This window comes from Lathamus discolor, unplaced genomic scaffold (genome assembly GCF_037157495.1).
Source record: "Lathamus discolor isolate bLatDis1 unplaced genomic scaffold, bLatDis1.hap1 Scaffold_70, whole genome shotgun sequence".
In the NCBI taxonomy this organism is placed as follows: domain Eukaryota; kingdom Metazoa; phylum Chordata; class Aves; order Psittaciformes; family Psittacidae; genus Lathamus; species Lathamus discolor.
In genome coordinates, this window is record NW_027069385.1 from 1,259,169 (window position 1) to 1,281,142 (window position 21,974).

The 21,974-nt window shown below is 47.2% G+C and overlaps 1 protein-coding gene across 1 annotated transcript; it reads left to right on the plus strand.

Moving 5' to 3' along the window:
* Positions 1 to 272: 272 nt before the first annotated feature.
* On the plus strand, positions 273 to 20,734 carry LOC136006821 (S-adenosyl-L-methionine-dependent tRNA 4-demethylwyosine synthase TYW1-like). Its single transcript, XM_065664894.1, has 6 exons — positions 273 to 354; positions 1,406 to 1,566; positions 6,019 to 6,213; positions 7,375 to 7,656; positions 8,897 to 9,019; positions 19,080 to 20,734. The coding sequence occupies exons 2-6, from the start codon at positions 1,420 to 1,422 to the stop codon at positions 19,311 to 19,313; spliced, it is 981 nt and encodes a 326-aa protein (XP_065520966.1). The 5' UTR covers positions 273 to 354; positions 1,406 to 1,419; the 3' UTR covers positions 19,314 to 20,734.
* The last annotated feature ends 1,240 nt before the right edge of the window (positions 20,735 to 21,974 follow it).

A 21,974-nucleotide genomic window follows, 5' to 3' on the forward strand; every position in this document is an offset into this window, starting at 1 on the left:
GCGCTGCGCTGCGCCTGCCCCTGCCCCTGCCCCTGCCCAGGGCTTTGCTGCGGTAGCGGCGATCTCGAAGCGCTTCCCCCGCACCACGGCCCCATGCGGGGGGCGGACCCCATGCGGGCGGGCAGGACGGGACGCGGCCGCGGCTGCCCCACGGGCGGGCGGCTGCGCTCCGGCCCGCCCCGCGCCGTTTGCCCATTGGCCGGGGCCGCCCAGCGCTGTGCTGTCATTGGCTGGCTCCGCTTTGCCGTGGTTCCTCTGTGGCCGTCCCTGCGCTTTCCCCGCCTCCCTGTGGCTCCGCAGGCTCTATCCGCGGGGAGAGGGCGCGCGGCGGCCGCAGGCGGGAGCTGTGTGGCGGTGAGGGCCGCGGGAGCGGAGCGGAGGGGGGCGGGTGTCCGTGCGGGGGCCGGGCGGGGGCCGGGAGGGAGCGGGAGTGGCGGAGCCGGGCTTGGCCGTGCCGGAGCTCGGGGGTGTGTGGCAGGGAGCTGCAGCGGGGAGGGTGTTCTGGTGGGGAAGGGCCGGGTGTGGGGTAGCAGCCGTGAGGTGGTTTCGGGGCAAGGGGACGAGAGGTCTGCGTGAGGATCTGCCGTGGTGCCCTGTGCTGGGCGAGCTCGGAGCAGGAGGCAATGGTGCGTGCGGAGGGGCAGGTGTGGGGCAGGCAGAGGGGTGAGGGGCGGGGGGACAGCTCCATCGGCGGTGAGGCACGGGGGAGGGGGGGGTGTTCCGTGGGGAGCTGCAGGGGTTGCGCGGGGGGGGAGCGGGGTTCCCGGGGTGCTGCCGGTTCCCGGAGCGCCCCTCGAGGGGTTCGCTGGGGGAGCCGCAGCGCTCCCAGCTCTGCTCCTTGGGAGGTTCAGTGCTGCTGGGGAAGGGCTTCCCGTCAGGGCTGCGGCCTGAATCGAGGTTTTGGGCTGGCCTCGAAAGCGCGTCAAAGCTCTCGTAAGCAGCGTGGCACCTCAGGTGTCCGAGCAAGGGTTGTGCTCAGCAGCGAGCACTTGGAAGTGATTTGCCCCTTGCCATGGAGCTTTGTAGCTCGAGACCTGCAGGCGTTGGATCTGTGCAAAACTAAGGCCAGGATGATGCCCTGGATGTTTCCCAGGGACTGTTTCCTTTCAGACACTTGCACAGATCAAGTGTTTTCTGCCTTTGCCTGTAGCAAAACTGGTGCTCTCTGAGGAGAAGCCAGAGATTCCCCAGGACAGTGTAAGCAGAGGTGGAGCTCAGCTGGTGCACCTCTGAGGAGGTGAAGGCTCCTTGTAGTGCCTTGCTTTTAGACAAAGGCTGTTTTTTGCAGCGCCTGGCATCAGGCCGCTGGCCTGAGCCTGCAGGTGTGGGATGGCTGGGTTTGTTGTGTTCATTCTCAGTTTGTGCTGGTAGAATCCACTCTTGCTAAATGCGTGATCTGTTTTAGATTTAGATGTCTCAATGGACATGTGGAGCTTCTTCTCTACTTGCCTGGAGTCCTTACGGCTGCACAGGCTTTACGTCTATTCTGCGGTTGCTCTTGGGATCAGCATTTGGATTATCATTCAGTTCTCCACCTCCAAACCCCAGAAGAAGGTGACAGAGCATGTAAGTGCTTTGAGAAGAGTCAAAAAAATCCGTGTGTGGAAGTGAGCAGTTGCTGGGGAAAGGCAGCCCCTGGTGCAGTGAAATGTGCTACTTCACTGTGGGCCCACCTGGGTTGTTGCACGTGCCAGCTGTAGTTCAGTGTGTCTGGTGGTTGTAATCCTCAGTCTGGGTTGTTTTATGTCTGTGGGTAGCTGAACGCCCTCTTTGCTCTGCTGTTACAGCAGAGCTCAGCTGAACGCTTCCCATTTGTTACTGAGGGAGTGTGTCAGCCTGGGTTGCTCTGTCACTTCAGGCAAATCACTCTGCTTCTGCACGGTGTTCTTCCTTTGCCTGTGATGTTAATGATAAGGTTGTGCTGGTTTGGGGAGCAGAGTGGGATTAGGCTACTCGGGATTTTAAATCCTTCTCCTTCAGGTGAGTGAAGTTCTGCTGCATGAGTTGGGAAGTTCTTGGCTTCAGCTGGAGCTTGTTATGTCAGCAGTGTGTGAGATGAGCGTGTTGTAGCGTGGCTTAGTTCGGAGATAGCTACTTGTGTGTCTGTGTAGGGTGAGAGACACTCAAATGCTTTGTTCCATTTGCATGGTGCTGAGAGTCTGGTCAGAGGACTGGAATTTTCAATGCTTTTGGGAAAAATGGGGTTGCCATCGCTTTGAAAAGGGATGGAACGCGACACAGTGCTTGTTCCACAGGGTGAAAAACCCACTGGGAATCCTGCTTCTTCTAAAGGGATAGAAGACAAGCTAGTCAATGGGCGTGCCACCCCACAGAGAAAGGAGGTGTATGTTGCGGGGGTAAAGGTTTTCTATGGGTCTCAGACTGGCACAGCAAAGGTATAAGGTGCTTTTTTCCATGTGCGTGATGTTGAGTTGAAATGTTGAGCTTCGAGTATGTTGCTTGCCTTAGAAACACTACAGTGTGTAAAAATCAGAGTTCCTTAGGTCATAAGAAGTTGTTGCCCAACAGGAAAGATAAGTGAAAAGTATATAAAAATAAGAGCTTTACTACTGCCTTCATGTGGGGTATGCATGTGGGGAAGCTTAAAGTTTATTCTTTATTATTTTATTATTTTATTTTATTTATTTTTTATTTATTATTTATTTATTTTATTTTTATTTATTATTTATTTATTTTATTTATTATTTATTATTTTATTATTTTAAGAGTATTATAGAAGCCCAGCTTCTATAATATGTTTCGTTTGTGTGTGTAAATATAAACTCATTAATCATAAAATTCATGTGATTCTCTTCTTCCAGCCAGTATATTCTTGCTGTGCTGGGAGAAGTCTTGTCTCTGGGCACAGCAGGGCTGTTTGACCTTTGAGGTACCTGGGTTGTAGCACTTGGTCACAGTCTCTGTTTCTTTTTTCAGAGATTTGCCAGAGCTCTTGCTGAAGCAGTTATTTCCTTTAATCACAGAATCACAGAATCACAGAATCCCAAGGGTTGGAAGGGACCTAAAAAGATCATCTAGTCCAACCCCCCTGCAAGAGCAGGGTAACCTACAGTACATCACACAGGAACATGTCCAGGCGGGCCTTGAATATCTCCAGTGTAGGAGACTCCACAACCCCCCTGGGCAACCTGTTCCAGTGCTCTGTCACTCTTACAGTAAAGAAGTTCTTCCTGATGTTAGCGTGGAACTTCCTATGTTCCAGTTTACACCCATTGCCCCTTGTCCTATCACTGGATATCACTGAAAAAAGCCTAGCTCCATCATCCTGACACCTACCCTTCACATATTTGTAAACATTGATGAGGTCACCCCTCAGTCTCCTCTTTTGCAAGCTAAAGAGACCCAGCTCCCTCAGCCTCTCCTCATAAGGGAGATGTTCCACTCCCTTAATCATCTTTGTGGCTCTGCGCTGGACTCCTTCAAGCAATTCCCTGTCCTTCTTGAACAGAGGGGCCCAGAACTGGACGCAATATTCCAGATGCGGCCTCACCAAGGCTGAGTAGAGGGGGAGGAGAACCTCTCTTGACCTACTAACCACTCCCTTTCTAATGCACCCTAAGATGCCATTTGCCTTCTTGGCCACAAGAGCACATTGCTGGCTCATGGTCATCCTCCTATCCACCAGGACCCCCAGGTCCCTTTCCCCTTCACTACTTTCCAGCAGGTCAACCCCCAACCTGTACTGGTACATGGGGTTGTTCTTCCCCAGATGCAAGACTCTACACTTGCCCTTGTTAAATTTCATCAAGTTTCTCCCCGCCCAACTCTCCAGCCTGTCCAGGTCTCGCTGAATGGCAGCACAGTCCTCTGGTGTGTCAGCCACTCCTCCCAGTTTTGTGTCATCAGCAAACTTGCTGATGGTGCACTCAGTTTCCTCATCCAGGTCATTGATGAAAATATTAAACAGCACCGGTCCCAGCACCGACCCCTGGGGAACTCCACTAGTCACAGACCTCCAGCTAGATTCTGCGCCATTGACCACAACTCTCTGCCTTCTTCCTTTCAACCAGTTCTCGATCCACCTCACTACTTGATCGTCAAGCCCACACTTCCTTAGCTTATCTATGAGGATGCTGTGGGAGACAGTATCAAATGCCTTACTGAAATCAAGAAAAACTACATCTACCGCTCTACCATCATCCCTCCACCTAGTCACTTCCTCATAGAAGGCTATAAGGTTGGTCATACATGACTTCCCCCTCATAAAACCATGTTGGCTGTTCTTAATGACCCCCTCATCCTTGATATGCCTAGTGATGGAGTCAAGAATAAGTTGTTCCATCATCTTTCCAGGGATGGAGGTAAGGCTGACCGGTCTATAATTACCCGGGTCCTCCTTCTTGCCCTTCTTATAGATTGGTGTGACCTTTGCCATCCGCCAATCCTCAGGCACCTCGCCCGTTTCCCACGACTTACCAAAGATGATGGAGAGTGGCCTAGCAATGACCTCCGCCAGCTCCCTCAGCACCCGTGGGTGCATTCCATCCGGACCCATCGATTTACAGATGTCCAGTTTGCATAGCTGATCCCTAACCCAATCCTCATCTACCAAAGCAAACTCCTCCTTTGTCCTGACTCCTTCTGGAGCTATAGAAATCCGGGGCCCTTGGGGAGAGTCTGCAGGAGTAAGGACAGAGGCAAAGAAGGCATTCAGCACCTCTGCCTTCTTTATATCCTCTGTCTCCAGGGTACCCACTTCGTTCAGCAGTGGGCCTATATTGCCTCTTGTTTTAGTTTTATTTGCTATGTATTTGAAGAAGCCCTTTCTATTGTCTTTAACCCGACTAGCAAGATTGAGTTCCAAGGAGGCCTTAGCTGTCCTAATTGCCTCCCTACATCCTCTAACAACTGTCCTATATTCCTCCCAAGCGGCCAGCCCCTCCTTCCATAATCCATAGATTCTCCTTTTCCAATTGAGTTTGCCCAGCAGCTCCTTGTTTAACCACGCCGGTCTCCTAGATCCCTTACTTGACTTCCTACTCATTGGGACGCTCCGATCCTGAGCTTGGAAGAAGCGGTCCTTGAATGCTAACCAACTATCTTGAGCCCCTTTACCGCCTAGTACACTTTCCCATGAGACTTCCCTTAGCAGTTGACTGAAGAGGCCAAAGTTGGCCCTTCGGAAATCCAGAACTGTGGCTTTTTTTAATGTGCCAGTGGAAGTCATTAGCATGGGAGACTATGATCCAGACAATTGTTTGTTAGGGGAGGTAGGTATGTTATAAATGGCAATAATAAATGCAAGCTTTCCCTGGGGTTGTGAAGGCTGTTGTCTTGTATTTCTCTCCAGTTCTCCTGGAAATCCCCAAAGCTGTGTGTTGAAATTTGCTTTCCTTTCATGGAAGCAAGTGCAGTCCATTAGTCCCTGGCAACAAATAGCTAAATGCTGAAAGTAGTGAGGAAAGGCTCGTGTAGGACGTGTTATGCTGAGCATGGCTTTGTACAAGCCAGTTCTGTAACTCAGCTGTGAGTAGTGGACAGTGTCTGCACCAGGGCCCCTGTTCTGTCTGTGACAGTGTCCGCCTGGGAAGGGTTCAAACCTGGAGTAAGTAGATGGTGATTCTTCTGCAGCTTTTAGACTTAGAAACTTCTTGTGAGCAGTATTTGAGCTGGGGAATCCTTGGTGGCTTTTTCTTCTGTCAATATTGATAATTGCTTTTTCAATGTATGGGGGGCGTTATGGTTGCAAGAGCATGTTTTGGAAGCTGTTGATTGGGGTGGTTAAGGTAGGTGTCCCGTTCTGTTTTACCACTCCATTAAGCAGGGGAAAGAGAGCTTGTTTTCTTTTGGTTAATTTAAGATGGCTTTGCAGGGAGGATGGCCATCCACCACTGTTGGGATTATCACCTGCAGCTTCCTGCACCAAAAACTATTCAACCAGTCAGGAAAAATCTCATCTTTTGACTTCTTTCGGGTGCCCGCATGTTCCAGCTCTCTTCCTAAAGTGCTCAGAAAAATGGAGTGATCTTTTCTCTTGTGTTCTGTTTCTGTTCTTAGACAACCAGCCGGAACATCTGTGTGTTCTTGGTGGCTACCTACACAGATGAGCAGCCAACCGAGAGTGCAGCCTGGTTCTGGAGGTGGTTAGAAGAGGCTGCAAATGACTTTCGCTTAGGGAAAGCCTATCTGAAGGGCCCGAGATATGCTGTGCTTGGCTTGGGAAACTCTGTGTATGTTGATCATTACAACACAGTAAGTATCTCCTGTGCACCATTCTTTGACTTCTGCTCCTCTGAAAGGCTGAGCTATCATAAATGCTACATACCTGCCCGTTACTGGTAGTTTGTGTGAGAATTGGCCCAGAAAGCTAATGGCATTCTGGGCTGCACCGAAAAGAGTGTGGCCGGCAGGTTGAGGGAGGTGGTTCCCCTCATCTACTCTGTTTTGGTGAGACCCTCCCTCTGTTGCATCCAGCTCTGGGGCAACAACACGTGGGATGTGGAGCTGTTGGATCAAGCCACAAAGATGCTGCCTGGGCTGGAGCAGCTCTGCTCTGGAGTCAGGCTGGGAGAGCTGCTCTGGTTCAGGCTGGAGAAGAGAAGGCTCTGCAGAGACATTAGAGCAGCTCCCAGTGCCTAAAGGGTCTGATGAGAAACCTGGAGAGGGGCTTTGCATAACGGGCTGCAGGGACCGGACAAGGGGGAATGGCTTTAACCTGATGGACGGGAGGCTGAGAATGGCCAATAGGGAAAAAAATCTTCCCTGTGATTTTGGTGAGCCGCTGGCACAGGTTGCCCATAGAAGTGGGCATGCAGCAGTATCTGAGCCTTGTAGTGAGTTTCATCTTGGTCAGAAAAATGGCACGACTTGTCACGTGGTTGTTATGTTTGTGTAACTGGAGCCACAGGAAATGTGTTAGGTATGTGGCAATTTTGACCAAGCATAGCATAACGGAGCTTGTTTCCAGAGCTCACTTCCTACCACATGGGTTTTGATAGCAGAGGTGTTTTCAATCATAGAATGCTTTGGTTTCGAAGTGACCTTAAAGCTCATCCAGTTCCAACCCACAGCCATGGGCAGGGACACCTTCCACTGGAGCAGGTTGGTCCAAGCCCCTGTGTTCAACCTGGCCTTGAACACTGCCAGGGATGGGGCAGCCACAGCTTCTCTGGGCACCCTGTGCCAGCGCCTCGGCACCCTCACAGGGAAGCATTATTTTTGTAATGTCTAATCCAGGTGTGGTGGTGTTCAGACTGTGTGTGCTCTGAGCCGGCAGGTGAGGGAGAGTCCAGAAGTGCCAGTCCTGCAGTCCTGTGCAGCCCTCTTTCCAGGCTTGGTCCTTGCTTTCTTAGTTGCCTGCTTTGTTTAACTTGGCCTTCATTTAATTTCCCTCTAACTTTGATCTTATCCCAGGTTGAAAGAAATACTGACAGGTGGCTGTGGATGCTCAGCGCCAGCCAGATCATGACTCGTGCTGAGGGGGACTGTAACGTGGCCCAGAGCAAGCATGGCACCATTGAGACTGACTTTGAAGCTTGGAAAGCCAAGTTCCTCAGTCGGCTTCAGGCCCTCTGCAGAGGGGAGAAGAAGCCCTGCATTGGGAAGTGCAAGAAAGGGAAGTGCAAATCTCCAGGGAAGCAGAGCAGGGAGAGTTCAGATCATGAACAGGGGGCATCAGAATATGAGAATACCGAGGTAAAGCCCAAATCAGTGGGACCTTATTTCTGGTTTAGTACCCCTTGTAGCACTGTTTCACTTCTCTCCTTTCTCCTACAGTCCAGAGGGTTTCCTTGGGAGCTTGATACCTCTTTTTTCTGGAGCAGAGGGGGAAGAGGGATGAGATCCCATGGCAGATAGCAATTAGAATAAGCCACCCAAGAAGGACCGAAGAATTAATGATGGCTGATGGACCTAGGCTAGATGGCATGTATGGCATGTATGATGAGGGAGTCTTCCTCTTGAGTGGGGGGGGGGGGGTATATGTTGTGATGCGTGCTGCAGGGAGCCAGCCTGGGCTCTTTTCAGAGCATTTGCTTTGTCTCATGGCCAAGTTTACGTTTAGTTCTCTGTGAGCAGTTAACCCACTTCCATTTCAGCTTGGGGAAATTTAGGTGCTTTGCCTGAATCCCAAGGTTTTTCCAAAGGCAGCTGGGGGAGTGTTATCTGAGCAAGTCCTGTATTTGCTCTGAATGTGTGTCTGTAATCATCTGTGTGTCTTCTGGAGTGTTTGTTGATTGCAGGCTTAAATAAGAAATCCTCTTTCTTGCTCTATAATGCAAGACCCAGAGGTGCTGTGGCACTTGAATCCTGCCGGCAAGGCGTTTGCTTCGAGTTGGAAATGACTATGATGGCCATGTTGAATTTTGTAGGAAAACAAGGTCTCTTCTGTCTGAGTGGGTTTGAGGGTGCTGCTTGCTGCAGGAACAAGAGGAATAAGCATTGCTGTTCCACCAGTGCTCTGCTGTTGTACGTTGCCTGCATACAAAAAGGGAGACGATGTTTCTGCTGTGTGAAGAGTTTCACTTGGAAAGCAGATCTTTTACTCCCTGTTCATCAGACGCCAAGGGGCACTTGGGGGAGTTGAAGGGCTTTATCCTTCCGGATGATCACAGTACACAGTGGGAGTCTGACTTCTCCAATTGCCTGTCATGGGATCAGATGGGCGCATGAGGTAAAGGGAATAATCTGGAGGCAAGAAAGCTGGGCTGAGCTTCAGGCAGTCTGTTGCTACTGAACTCTTGCATTTAAACCTGGGGCTTTCTTTGGTGTCTATTCATCTTGTACACATTATACAGGTTATTGGTAGACTGTTCCTTGTTTTTCACTATCTTTTCCGAGTGTGAGAGCTGATTTCACTGTTTAGCATAGATGAAGATCTAATGTTTAACATTCAAATACATTTCTCATTTGGATTTTTGTCCGATCTCTTACACAGGCAGAAGAGTTGTTTGAAAGCAGTAGTGAGGAGGAGGCTGATGCTGAGGAAGCTGGAGGGGCAAGTTCTGTCCTTGATGTTGAAGATCCTGGCAATATCATGAGGCACATGAAGGGAGCAAAGGTACCGCTGTTACAGCGAGTGTGGAACTATTGGGTCTTTGTCAGTTGAATTGATTAAAATACGCTTGCTGGATTTGAATTGGTTGGATTTAGTTAAAGGGAGAGTAAAGTAGGAGCTGTTGGAGAACCTGTCCCCAGACAAGATTAAACTTGGAGGTGTGTTGGATATACTTCCTGGCTAACTGGGACGTGTTCACTGAGCAAATACTGCAGTGGTAACCTTTTATTGTGAGTCAGAGGGAAAATGACTTCCACTGTTCAGATCTGAATATCCATCTCTGTTGCTGTGATTCACAGTCCAGTGTCTAAACACAAATCTGCCTGTGGGAGCTTGATGTGACCTGTGCTGAGCCTGGCAGACAACCATAATGCTGCTTTATGCCAGGGTGTTGCTGTCTCCCTTCCTGTGTGGGTCTGTTCATGTTTCATTTTCTGTGTGCAGTCTGCCAACAGAATACATCAGACTCCTTTATCTGGTTAGCACAGAGGAAGGAGTGAGAATACGCATCGGTACTAGGCTAAACCTTCCTGTGTTCCCAGCACTTTTTGCTGGCTGAGCAGCTGGCAGTTGGGATGGGAAGGGTGTGACCAGGAGGGACCTGGGATGACTGTTGCCAGCTGCTGACTATTTCCCCCTTAGCAATCTTTCTGTGGTGGGTCTTTCCCTGTGCATCCTTGAGCTGCTCTCCACCCCTTCCTCAACAAACCTACCTCTGTCTGTAACTGCACCTTCCTTGTCTTGCATGGCTCTACACTGTGGACTTCTCACAGCTTTTTCTGCGAAGTCCAGGCCTTAGATCACAGGAGGCTGCGTGCTCTGGAAGAGAGCACGGGATCTCTGTTCCTGACCTTAGGGAGGGGAAAGGAGGTAAAATCCTCCCCACTGCTTGTAACAAGCTCTGTGAGGAGAGTTGCCCCAGTGATGTGGGGCAGGGCAGGCTGCTGTGTGAGAGCTCCTGCGCCTGAGCTTGTATGGACCTGGTGCACTGCAGCTTGCACAAGAAGATGAACCGATTGGAGGGAGAAGGGCTCAATCTCTCCCTGTGTGGCTGCGCTGTAGTCCTTTCTCCTCTCCTGCCTGTGTGTACTCGTCACCAGTGGTCGGTGACAAGTGCTGCCACGCAAAGACACTCGTGTGCAGCTGGATGCTGCCCTCTTGCTTCTGCAAATGGTGAAATCCTGAGAGTGCAGGTGTTGAGGGACTGGAAGTACACTCTTGTGCATGGAAGTGTTCTGGCCCTTTTGTATATGCCCTGTGATCAGCTGGTGAGACAGGAGGCCCTAAAGCCATGGATCATCCTTTCTGTGTCACTGATGCCACTGCTCTAGTCATGTCTAGAACTTTGGGTTAGTTTTGAAGCTTTAAAGGATGTATTTCTCATTCCTGGCTCCTCTATTCCTGTTCTGCATGGCTGATGAGCCTAGCTGTAATCTACATTTCTAGTTTCATACTTTTGTAACCAGAGTAAGTAGAGGTGAAAGGGCTTCCAGCGGTGACTTCATGTAAGTCCTCAGTTCTCTTGAGTGGGGCAATGACAGGAGTTAGGTCTGTAGGTATATCCCAAGGAGCCCAAGCTGCCGGCCGTCCTTCATTAGCTGGAGGAGGAATGACCGTGTCTGGGCGTCGAATCTCCCAGGGAATGTGCGTGTTGACCTGCACCAGGTTTATGCAAACACTTGAACTGTAAAATGGCCCCATAGGTGCAGTTATTTACTATAATTAAAATAAATGAAGACTTGACATGAAAGAGCAGGATGATCTGCATTTATGAAAGTAATTTATCATGATCAGGCTCTCGTGCTCCCAGGCAAGGAGATTTAGTTGTTTAAATCTCAGTTTAAGTCACGTCCTCACTTTAGTGGCATGAGTTTGTGCAACAAGAACTTTTCCACATGAGCTGCCCTGTCCCTTCAGCCGTTTTTCCTCCTGCAGAATGCTGAACTATGTAAAATGAGTCTGACACCATCTGTTGTCTTGCAGTAATCCCTCCCAGCACAGGCAATGCTTTGGGTTTTTGTAGCTGAACTATCCACACACAAGCTAACAAGTTTCAAGAGAACCGGTGCACTTCAGGGTTGTATCAGGTGCTTCTTCATACACCAAGTTACTTGGGTTTGAAATGTTCCTAAACAGTTTTGAGCAGAGATTCTGTGGATGTCAGTGGTGTTTGTTAACTCCTCTGCAAATAGGAGATGGAATAGCAGGTTCTGCCTGTGCAATATGGTTAGTTTGCAGCAGTTTAGGGTCCAGCTTTGATCTCTTCTGCAGGCAAGTAGTGCCTCTAGTGAAAATCACTCGTGGATAAGACAGATGTACAGTCACAACAGAATTCCTTGTTGTCCTGCTTTTTATGGGCTGGCAGAGTGAAGCTGTGGAGTTTTATGTAATAAACGTTTCCTCACATCTCTGCAGGTGATCTTAATTTAATTTTGCATTCATCTCCTGTTGCCTGACCTGATGGTAGTCAAGGCTGAGTTCTGTTCTCCTGCTTTTTTCCCTGTGCTTCACTGCACTTCATGAAGTATCATCAAAGGGCTTGAGACAGATGCTGGGTTCTTGCAGTCGTTTGGGTGAGGCAGATGACTTCAATAGTTCAAGGTGAATGCCAGAAGCTCTTTTCCTGTCAGTCGTAGCTATTCTACTTAGGAACTACTCTCGGGGAGCTACTCTCCCTTGGGAAAGAGGTGGAGTTTCAAAGAGCTCCTGAAGGTGCAGGTGCACAGTTGAAGGTGCTGGTGCCTTTTGCACACTGAGTCTGAGCACAAAAATTGGCAGGAGGTTGGGTGGCAACAGGAAATCATTCAAATACATAAAATGGTGGCTGATACAAAAGTAAATCCCACCCTTGGTTTACCAAATCACGTACTGTGTGGTGGGGACTGCTTCAGAGCTGCTAAAAGCCAGCCCTTTGTTTGCCAACTAATTCAACTTTTGGAACTTGCTGCAGGGGATATAGTGGCAGATGATGCTGGTCAGGTTTCTGAGCTGGACCCAGACTTTGATGTGAGTGCAGATAATGCCTGTGGTTTCATGAAGGGGAATAGCTGGGGGTGGAAGTTCAGTGGGTGATAGGACTGCGGCCTGGAGGAGGCCTGGGGAGGTCTGAAGCTGCTTCTGTTGGATGCCTGGTGAGCCAAGGCTGTGGTGCCAAGCAGAGATGGATGATGCAGAAGTAGGTGGGTGAAGGTCTGGGCTTTCTCTGCATTTACCACCCTTCCAGCTGCTTATTTCTAGGCCTAGTACCTATTCTCCAAATGGCTTTTATGCACCAGGAGAAGGCAATGGTGGTTCTTAGTGAATTTAGTAACTAAGTGGACTTCTACAGTTGTGGCACGTTTTCCCTGTCCTCCAAAGTTACTCCCCTGGAATGTATTTATCAGACCAAATATGAAATCTAATGGGTGTGTCTGTGGCCTGCAGGACTGCTGTTAATCACAGGGATACCGTTTCTTCAGGTGGATTGTCTCCCACAGCTGGGAGACTGATGGACTGGAAAGACAGATCAATCTAGACTTGTTCCCAGGGAATGAAATGGCTTTATTAACCTTTGTATTTCTAAACTGCAGGCATGAGTAATAGTGATGATAATACCCTAATTTTCTGTTGATGGGCTGGGAAGCAATCAAATGGGCATGTTCTCTTGACACAGTTTTGAGATTAATGTTCTTGGTTTCCCAAACAAGAAGTTTAGTGATGCTGAGAGTCACATTTGCAATGTAAATAAAAAAGGGGGGGTGGGGGGGGTGGGGGTTGTGTGTCTGTGTGTGAGAGAGTGTCGTGGTTTAAACCAATCCACACAGGTCGTCCACTCACCCCCCCCCCCCCCCCCGACCCTCCCCATTCCCGGAGGGATGGGGAGGAGAATCAGGAGAATGTAACTCCCACAGGTTGAGATAAGAACAGTCCAGTAACTAAGGTATAACACAGATCACTACTGCTACCACCAATGATAATATTGATAAGAGAAAATAACAAGAGAATACGATACCACCGCCGAACGAGTTCGACCCCCCCGAAGAGAGAGAGCGTGCCCTTCCGGGTAACTCCCAGTTACCTCTCCGGGCATGACGTGCTGTGGTATGGAACACCTCCCCGGCCAGCCTGGGTCAGGTGCCCTGCCTCCGCCTTCCCCCGGCCCCCCTCGTCCCCAGCAGAGCATGAGACTCGCAGAGTCCTTGGCCAGAATAAACATTACTTAGCAACAACTAAAAACAATAGGTGTTATCAGCTCTCTGCCCAGGCTGGAAGTCAAAACACAGAGCTTGCACCAGTTACTAAGAAGGAGCAAAACGACTCCTGGTAAACCCAGGACAGAGAGCAAGAATGAGATGGGGTTTACAGGAAACAATATATGGTCAAGAGGTTTGTTTCCTTTTGTGTGCATTTGCCACGGAGGATGTTTCCTGATCCCCTTTGGCTCTCTTGCCTGAAAAGCCATTGAATGGGAAACTGTTCACCAGCACTGGGAGTGTCCATCACCCCCTTTGTGAGCATGTGAGGGCTGTGGAAGATCAAACCTTGCTGACACTGGATGACGAAACTTCTGGTGAAGTTCTATTTGAAATGAGGCAGTGAGTGTTAAGATATAAGGTGCTTAAGGTATAAGGCTTACAGAAAAAGGGTTGTCTGCAACTTTGAGTTGCAGGCAGAAACTTCTTGGAGTCTCCAAGAATTGTTAGCTGTATTTTAAGCTACCTGCATGAGGCTGGGGTACTTAACCGTCAGATTTAAAATCAACTAAAACTGATAATAGAGGTTTAGAGCTCTCCAAAAACTTCCTGGAACTTTTAATGTGTGAAAGATTCCTATAGGAACACTGCTTTCATCTGCAAGAGCTCATTTGGCTGTGCTGGGCTTTGATCTCTGCTGCTGTGGCTCAGAATTCAGTGTGAGCCTACATTTTAAAACAAGCTTTGATAAATATCCTTTAACTGCTTGGCAACTAGTTCTAGCATTAAAATCTGGATTTGTCACAGGGACACTTCACCCTTTCCTTCAAATCTTTCTTCTCTAAATCTTGTCTATTGAAAAGGATTATAATTCATAAATAATATTACAAGAGCTCTTGAGACTTGTCTTATCTGGGTAGGACTTGGGAATCCCTGATAAATAAGGGTGGAAAAAGGAAAAGTTACTTTAAAAGTAAGCCCAGGCTGGACCTTGTGTTTGGCTGCACTCGTGTTCTGTGGGACAAGCCGCACAGGCTGGGCCTGCAGCTGCAGCAGCTCTCCAGGTTCTTGCTTGCAGTGGTCAGTGCAGTTTGTAGGTGGCTCTCAAGTGCCAACACATCCTCACCTTGTCCAGTGTCCCCCTGCTCTGTGTGAAGAGCAGCTTTGGACAGTGGGAGCTGCTGTTTCTTTCCTGTTACAAGGTGAGCCACAATTTTGCTTCCTTTGCTGATACTTGCGTTGCCAAAGCAGGCACAGTATTCCCCTGTCCTTGTTCATGTGTCAGAGGTGCTCTTCTGACATCCCTCTCTTGCTGTTGGGTTGCAGAGGCTTGGCATGAGATGGGAATTGGATTTTGGTAGGTGCTGTGGATGTACAGATGAGATGCAATCTTTCCAAAAAGCTTTCTCAACAGAAGAGAGTGGCACTAAGAGAATAGAAGTAGCATTCTCTCAGCTCTGCAGAAGGAGGTGGATGCTATAACACGGCATTGAACTGTTTCTGTGTTGCATGGAGTACTAACATGTGTTCCAAACCATCTGGGTTTTTTTCAATGTAATTGTGAAAAACATTTTCTTGTAATAATGCAGTGAAGCTGTTGCACAAGGAAATGATGTTCCTCTTTGCCACTGGCAGAGCCTTTGCCAGTGTCTGGTGGCAGCCTGGGGCTGGATCTGTGCTCCCTGTGTAGGGGTCAGTCTGACCCAGCTCAGCTGGGCTGGTCCCAGTGACCCATTAGCAGTGCCCAAACAAGGATGGGTTGGTAGGTTTTAAAGGAAGAGAAGTGTTATATATCATCTGCTGTGAACAAACATGCAGGAGAAGCCTAGGTGTGAAGCACAAGGCTTTGCTGGCAAAGCAGCTGGTGTGGTTGTGTGCATGGAACTGGGCTGTGTCCCCCTAATTACTTCAGACTTTCTGGCCTGTGATTTTGGCAAGTGGGGCTTTGGTTTGCTGCTTAAATCACATTTACCTGAATTTTAGTTCTGGTTACTGTAGCACAGAAGAAAGGAGTAAAAGTGTGACTGTATGGCCCAATTTTCAACTCTAAGGGGGTGACTTTTGGCTGGAGACAGGCACATTGTTAGTTTTCTTTTGTTTCCTTTGGGAATCAATCTTTATGGTGAATTGAAGGAAGTTTCCCAAATCAAACAAACGTTGGCAGAACTGTGCAGCAGATGGAGTTGTGGTTTAATGAGCTGCTGTAAAGCTTTCCATCCAGCACAACAGGGATGTTATAGCTCAGGGAAGCAACCTTCAAGCCCTCTGGAGCCCTGCAGATGTATTTTTAGAGTTGTGATCTGGGAGTTGTTTTATCCATGAAGATTCTGGCTGATGTTGAACTACAGGAAAATGGGATGTTGGTAGGATCATTTAGCCACTTGTATTTCACAGATGTGCAGTACCCTCGCAGACTGAGGTGGCTGGATAGCAGCAGAAGTCTTCCCTTATTACGTGTCTGCATGCATTTGGGTTTTCAGATGCTGTTATATATGTCCAAATCCCTCCGCATTGACTTTTCAAAGGAAAGACAGTGCAAGATTCGCCCTGTGGAGGCTGAGCTGCAGGTCTGCTTGAATAGCATCCTTCCTTTGGCTGGCAGCTAGTACCTGCTGCCTCAGCATAACATGAGGGACCTTCTGTTACTCTGCCGCGTGGGGAGATACGTGTGGATGGAGACTTCCTTTCATCTGGTTATGGCATAGTCACAAAGGTTTCTGTTCCAGGAATAAAAGTCTCACTTCTGAGAGAGCTTCTCCGGGGCCTTCCCCATTTCAGGGCCACTTCCTGAAAATACATGCCATGAGATTTGCTCTTGATCAGGACACTTCCTCTGGCAGTCCTGAGGGGTAATGGATTCCCAAGATCCCCATCTCTCAGCTGTCGTGATTCAACTGTTGTCTGCTTTTTGCTTCAGGCTTTTGTGCTTAACTGGAGTGGGTATGGAGCTTGTGTTTCTGTTGACTCTAGCAGCTACTTCTAACGAGGTTTTCTTGCTGTTGGGGTGTTTGCTTGTTCACAGATTACTCAGTTGAAGGTTCCAGTATTCATCTTTGTGCTCACTTGCAAATGCTCAAAGCCGTTCTTGCTGTGGCTGAGGGTGTACTGTTACTGTGGAGTAAGTACTCTTGCTTAGTGAAGCTATGCTGGCTTGTCATCAAGCACCCTGTTGTTTTTCATGTGCCTTAGCGTGCTTTCCAGGAGAATCTGCTCCAATATTTTGCCAGGCACAGAGGGGAGACTGACTGGTCTGTAATGCCCTGGGTCATCCATTTTCCCATTCTTGAAAATGGGAGTTATATTACCCTTTTTGCAGTTGTCAGGAACTTCACTTGACTGCCATGATTTTTCAAACAAGTCCTCCTTTATTTTGTTTTGGTCAGGAACAATGTATAAGAATGGAAAACCTGGATTGAATATTCATGTTCACTTCTTAATATTGGACTTTCTTCATCGAGGAGTACCCTCAAGGTACCCCTTACATTCAAAAGGTAAAACAGAGGTCCTCATGTCTTGAAGATGGTCTAAAGAAAAAATACCAGAGTTAGAGAAAGAGTCTTAGCCCTTAATTAAACATTCGGAACATATTGGTTTGTTTCTTCTGTTCATTGCTTGTTGTAGACCTCTTTGGTAGCTCAGATATTATATGATAGTTTTTCAAGATGAAATAATTTGTTCAGAAGGTCACAGGAAGTAGAAGGGGAAAGGGGGACTGTGAGTTTACTGGAAAGACAAACCCTGTCTTCCCTTGCGTGTCTTATATTGGGATCAAAGACTCCTGACCTAACCTGGTTATTCACCTAACCTGATATTCACCTAACCTGGTTCTTAAAGAGGTTTTAAGATATATTTTCTGCTAATATCTTTGGCAAATTATTCCAAAGTTTGGCTGTATTTACTGCTACATCTCACCTTAATTGTTAAACTAAGGGCTGTTGGTAGATTTGCCTCAGCAGACAAAATCAAATAGGTGAAGCTGTTAAAATGCTGAATTGTTTGTCTCTTCCTCTGTCTGTTAATGTAGGGATGCGTGATACCACAAGTGATCAACCTCTGTCTTACCACAGCATTCCGTCCACTATATTAAGGTAAATGGAAATAAGATGTCTGATTTTAATCTTCTGCCATGAACCTGTCAGACTTCTAAATACCGTTTGCTGCAAAGCAAATAAGACTGTTGCTTTTTCTGTTGGTGTCCTCAACATAAAAAGCACATGGAACTGCTGGAACAAGTCCAGAGGAGGGCCACGAGGATGATCAGGGGACTGGAGTACCTCCTGTATGAAGATAGGCTGAGGAAGTTGGGGCTGTTCAGCCTGGAGAAGAGAAGGCTGCGTGGAGACCTCATAGCAGCCTTCCAGTACCTGAAGGGGGCCTATAGGGATGCTGGGGAGGGTCTCTTCGTCAGGGACTGTAGTGACAGGACAAGGGGTAACGGGTTCAAACTTAAACAGGGGAAGTTTAGATTGGATCTAAGGAGGAAACTCTTTCCTGTTAGGGTGGTGAGGCACTGGAATCGGTTGCCCAGGGAGGTTGTGAGTGCTCCTTCCCTGGCGGTGTTCAAGGTCAGGTTGGATGAAGCCTTGAGTGGGATGGTTTAGTGTGAGGTGTCCCTGCCCATGGCAGGGGGGTTGGAACTAGATGATCTTGAGGTCCTTTCCAACCCTAACTATTCTGTGATTCTATGATTCTGTGATTCTTGTCCTGTGTTCAGTGAGCATGGGGAACACTCTAGTTCTGTTATGCCACTTTTCCTACATACTTGGAAGACTAAGAAGGATGCAGAGTTTCAAAGTGTAGATTTGTCTGACTGCCGACAAGGAACTGTATGTCAATACATCAAGAAAATCTGGGAAAAAGAAAACTTGGAATTAAGTCAAGCCATAGAGTCGATGAGCCCTCTGGGAGGGTTGGGTGTGGAGTGTTCTACCAGCAATGAAAGGGAAGGAGTTTCGTGTCTCTTGTCATTTGTAGAGTGCAATGAGAGGCAGATGCGACAGACAGCTGACACTTTTTTTGTGTGTGTGTAAAAATGTGTCTTTGGGTTAGACAATTTTAGCATAGATGGTGGATTTTTCCTCACATGATTATCATGAGCCCCTTTAACACAACACCAGATTGCATGGTTTGACTTAGCGATACAACGCTTCTTGAATGAGTCATCTTAGTGCCAGATTTGAAGATATCTTTACTTGGTGCTTTTATTACGTCTAACTAGGACACAAGAGAGGCTGGAATATTTATCTAAGGCACAAAGGAGTGCAGTGAGCAAAGCTAGAAATAGAAAAGCCTGAGAATAAGGGATGCAGCAATGCTTGTTTAGGTGTCCTTCCTTAAAAAGTAAAACTACTGAGGAAGAAAGAAAATTATGACAATATATCAGAAACAGAGCTAAATTAGGAAAGGGAAATCAGAGTGGATGTCCATGCCATTTACCTGCTGCACAGCAGCAGGAGGCCATACCAAAGATCTGAGAGAATCTCTTTCACAATTAAGCATAGCTTTTGTCACCTCATAAGTTAGATTTCTCTGTGTTGGCTTTTTCTCGCTGTTAATCAGAATGTACTGTTCACTTGGCTACCTCTGTTTTCTAGATTGTTAAGGAAAAGTTTGTTTCAAGAACGTGTTACTGAAAGGCATTCACCATGGATATCAGCCTGAGTGAGAGGTGTTGTTTAACTATAATTCACAGGAGGACTGTGCAAGCAGAAGCAATGAGTGGGCAGTGTTTGGGGTTTTATAAATTCAGAAAAATATACCGTCTTCTGGTAACTGCTATGATATCAATCATAAATACATGTGTTTTGCCTTTTTTAGTTATTGCTGTACATTAGGGATAGAACTAAACCAAGTGTATTTCACAACTGCATGTTGTTTTGTTTGCTGTGCAGCCAGATAGGATGGTTTGTGAAGTTACAAAGGCTCATCATAAATTTGTGGAAGACATTGCGGTCTATGTATGCCTGCAGAGAATAGAAGAAATTCAAAACATCAACCACAAGGAAACAAATGGTCCATCTCTCCAGAGAACTGAAGGTTACAAACCCATCACAACCAACCACCAGACAAGTCAACGACTAACGAGATCACTGATATCAAAATATGTCTTACAATTACTTCTGTAAACTAAGGAGGCGATGAGATGGCTTTCCCATTATCAGCCAACTTGCAAGGATACATGCTTAACCTGAGAGTTGAATGGAAGAAAAGTTCTTCAGGATTTCAGCCAGCCACCATCACAGCTCATCCGAACTTTGAGCCTTCTTCAAGCAGTGGGAAATGGGCTAGACCAGAACAGCTCACATCAGTTGCTGTGGGCATATTGTTATGGCTGCTGAGGAGGCCCTGGCTCAGGGTAAGTGGTTGAGCAGGAGGTGGAAATCTGCTGAACAAGACACCAGAAACTTCTGAACATAACAAGTAGCTGCGTGGGAAGCCAGCAAAAGTTATAGTTGTCAGGGGTGGCTGAATCTCACAGGTGGTTAAGCGGGAGGTGTTTGAGAAAACATCAGACTCCACAGATAATTGGAGGGGAGTATTGTGAACCTTTGGGGGAATAGAATATTGTAAGGCAAACAACACCCAGGTAACCATCAGTAATACCATATAATGGCGAAATTGCTTAGGTAAGAGGATCAGAAATCACATATTTGGGAATGGATGAAGCAAAACTAGGAGCAGGTGGGAAAAAAAGTTATGGTTTGAGTTGTTTACATGGGGGGAAATTGGGAGGAGAAAGGTTGATACAAAGATGGTGGGAAAAAGGAAGGCTAAGAAAAGGGAAAAGAATGCTAAGGTATGGAAATGCTGTGAGGACAGTGTATGGGGGTGCCTACCAGAAGCTCTGTTTTTGCTCAGAGCAGCTGGAGCAGGATAAGGAACAAAACCCTCTCATCTGACCCTGAAGCAAGGACTGAACTAATGACTGCAGTCCATGGGTCTTGGATGAGCACAGGGTAGGTGGTTTCTCTCTCCATTAAGGGTACACACAGATAGATGGGTAGGGCATCCCAGTATCACTGTGCCAGTGCCTGTTCCAGGCCTCATGGCATTAGCAGCCACCTCTTCATAATGCAAGTGTTTTTTTCCCTTACATTACTTAAAAGGCTATCATCACTTGATTTCAAGGTATCAGCAGTGCACAGACTTATCATTTGCAAGCACCTCTTATTTGATCTCAGTTCGCTCTTTGGTCTGTGCCTTTCACTAGCCTGTCTCATTCATTGGGATAGCAGAGAGATGCTGTGGGAACCCTTTCAGCTGACAGGTTTTGTCCCCACAGTTCTCTTGAGTGAAGCTCTTCAGTTCACCCTTATGCTCTGTATTTGCCACCCATTTGCATGGTACCAGTTTATAAGCTATGCCTCTACTTTAGCGTGAACCAGACTCTTTGGTCAAGTCTTAAAGCTGCCCTTTCAGCAGTGTCAATTAGTCTGTGAAAGAGAACAATCTATTAAAACAAATCATTTTGTTTAAAACAAAAACAAACAAAAAATACCACCAACAAAACCCCACCTAGAAGTTGAATATACATGTTACTATCTCACCTGAGTTTCAGGCTGTATTTGTAAGTGTCTTCAGAAACACTAAATCCTGATTGCATCCTTCCAGGAGAGCAGGTAGAGAAACAGCTACACACCTAGGCTATGTCTGAATTTATCTCATTGTAATCATCACTGAAAATTCCCTGCAGAAGTTCACAGATTGTCATTTTATCATCTTCAGAGGAACCCTGATGCCCCACCCCCCACAGCCCCCCCACCCCCCAGCCCCAAACTGGTTGCTTCTCCCAGTTTTTTCAGCAAAGTCAGCAGCAGGTTTTTTTCTATACTGTCTACTAATATTCAGTAGCAGAATTACAGTAATTGCCTGATTTCTGCAAAGGCAAGTCAGGCTTCAGAACAATTTAAACTGTAATATTCTGTATAAAAAAAACTACTGCTCTTCAAGCTAACAGATTGTAACACACTATTCATAAAAATAGTATGTTACTGGTAGACTCCACAGTGACAAGAAATCCATCCTATTTCCTCAGGAAAATATAACTCACTTCAGATCAGATGGGTTTTAGCTGTAAAGAAACATGAAAGTTTCACACAGCAAAGAAAATTATACTGTAATAAAGGGGAAATTAGTCAAATTAAACAATTCTCTATGCAGACTCTGAATAAGATCTTGGACAACTACTGCAGATACAGCACAGCCCTGTTTAAATCACCCCTGCATAGCTGGGCGCTCACTTGGCTGCTGTATTTGATTATTGCTACTCTAGACATGTGTTCCCATGCTTCCTTTGGTCTGGGAGGTTCCTTGGCACAGTCACAGCACATATCCTTTTGTTAACTCACCACAGAAGGATGATTATGTGGACCAGGTGGCATCAACCCACAGAACACATGCTGATGTCTATCTCACCTCTCCATCTTTTAACTACATCACACTTTGGGTACTCCAGGTTTGCAGGGATAAAAAATTAATAAGTAGAGAAGGCTGTTGAGGACTTTTAGGTGCCTTTTTCTCTCTTCAGTTAATGAGTGAGACATACAGATCTATATAAAGCCATATGCATAACCCAAGATACCCATTTCACTGCCTCAGTGCACACAGCACATAACTGCTGCAAACACTGTAACTTGAAACTCCTTAGAAGTCTTTTTCTCTTGCAAATAGTGTCTGGAGCTTGAGTTTCTGTCTTTCTCAATCATGTATTGCTATTTGCTCATTTCCTCTGCAGTGGTCATACAGATTTGATTCCAAATATATCTTTTCCCCCACCCCATTCATCA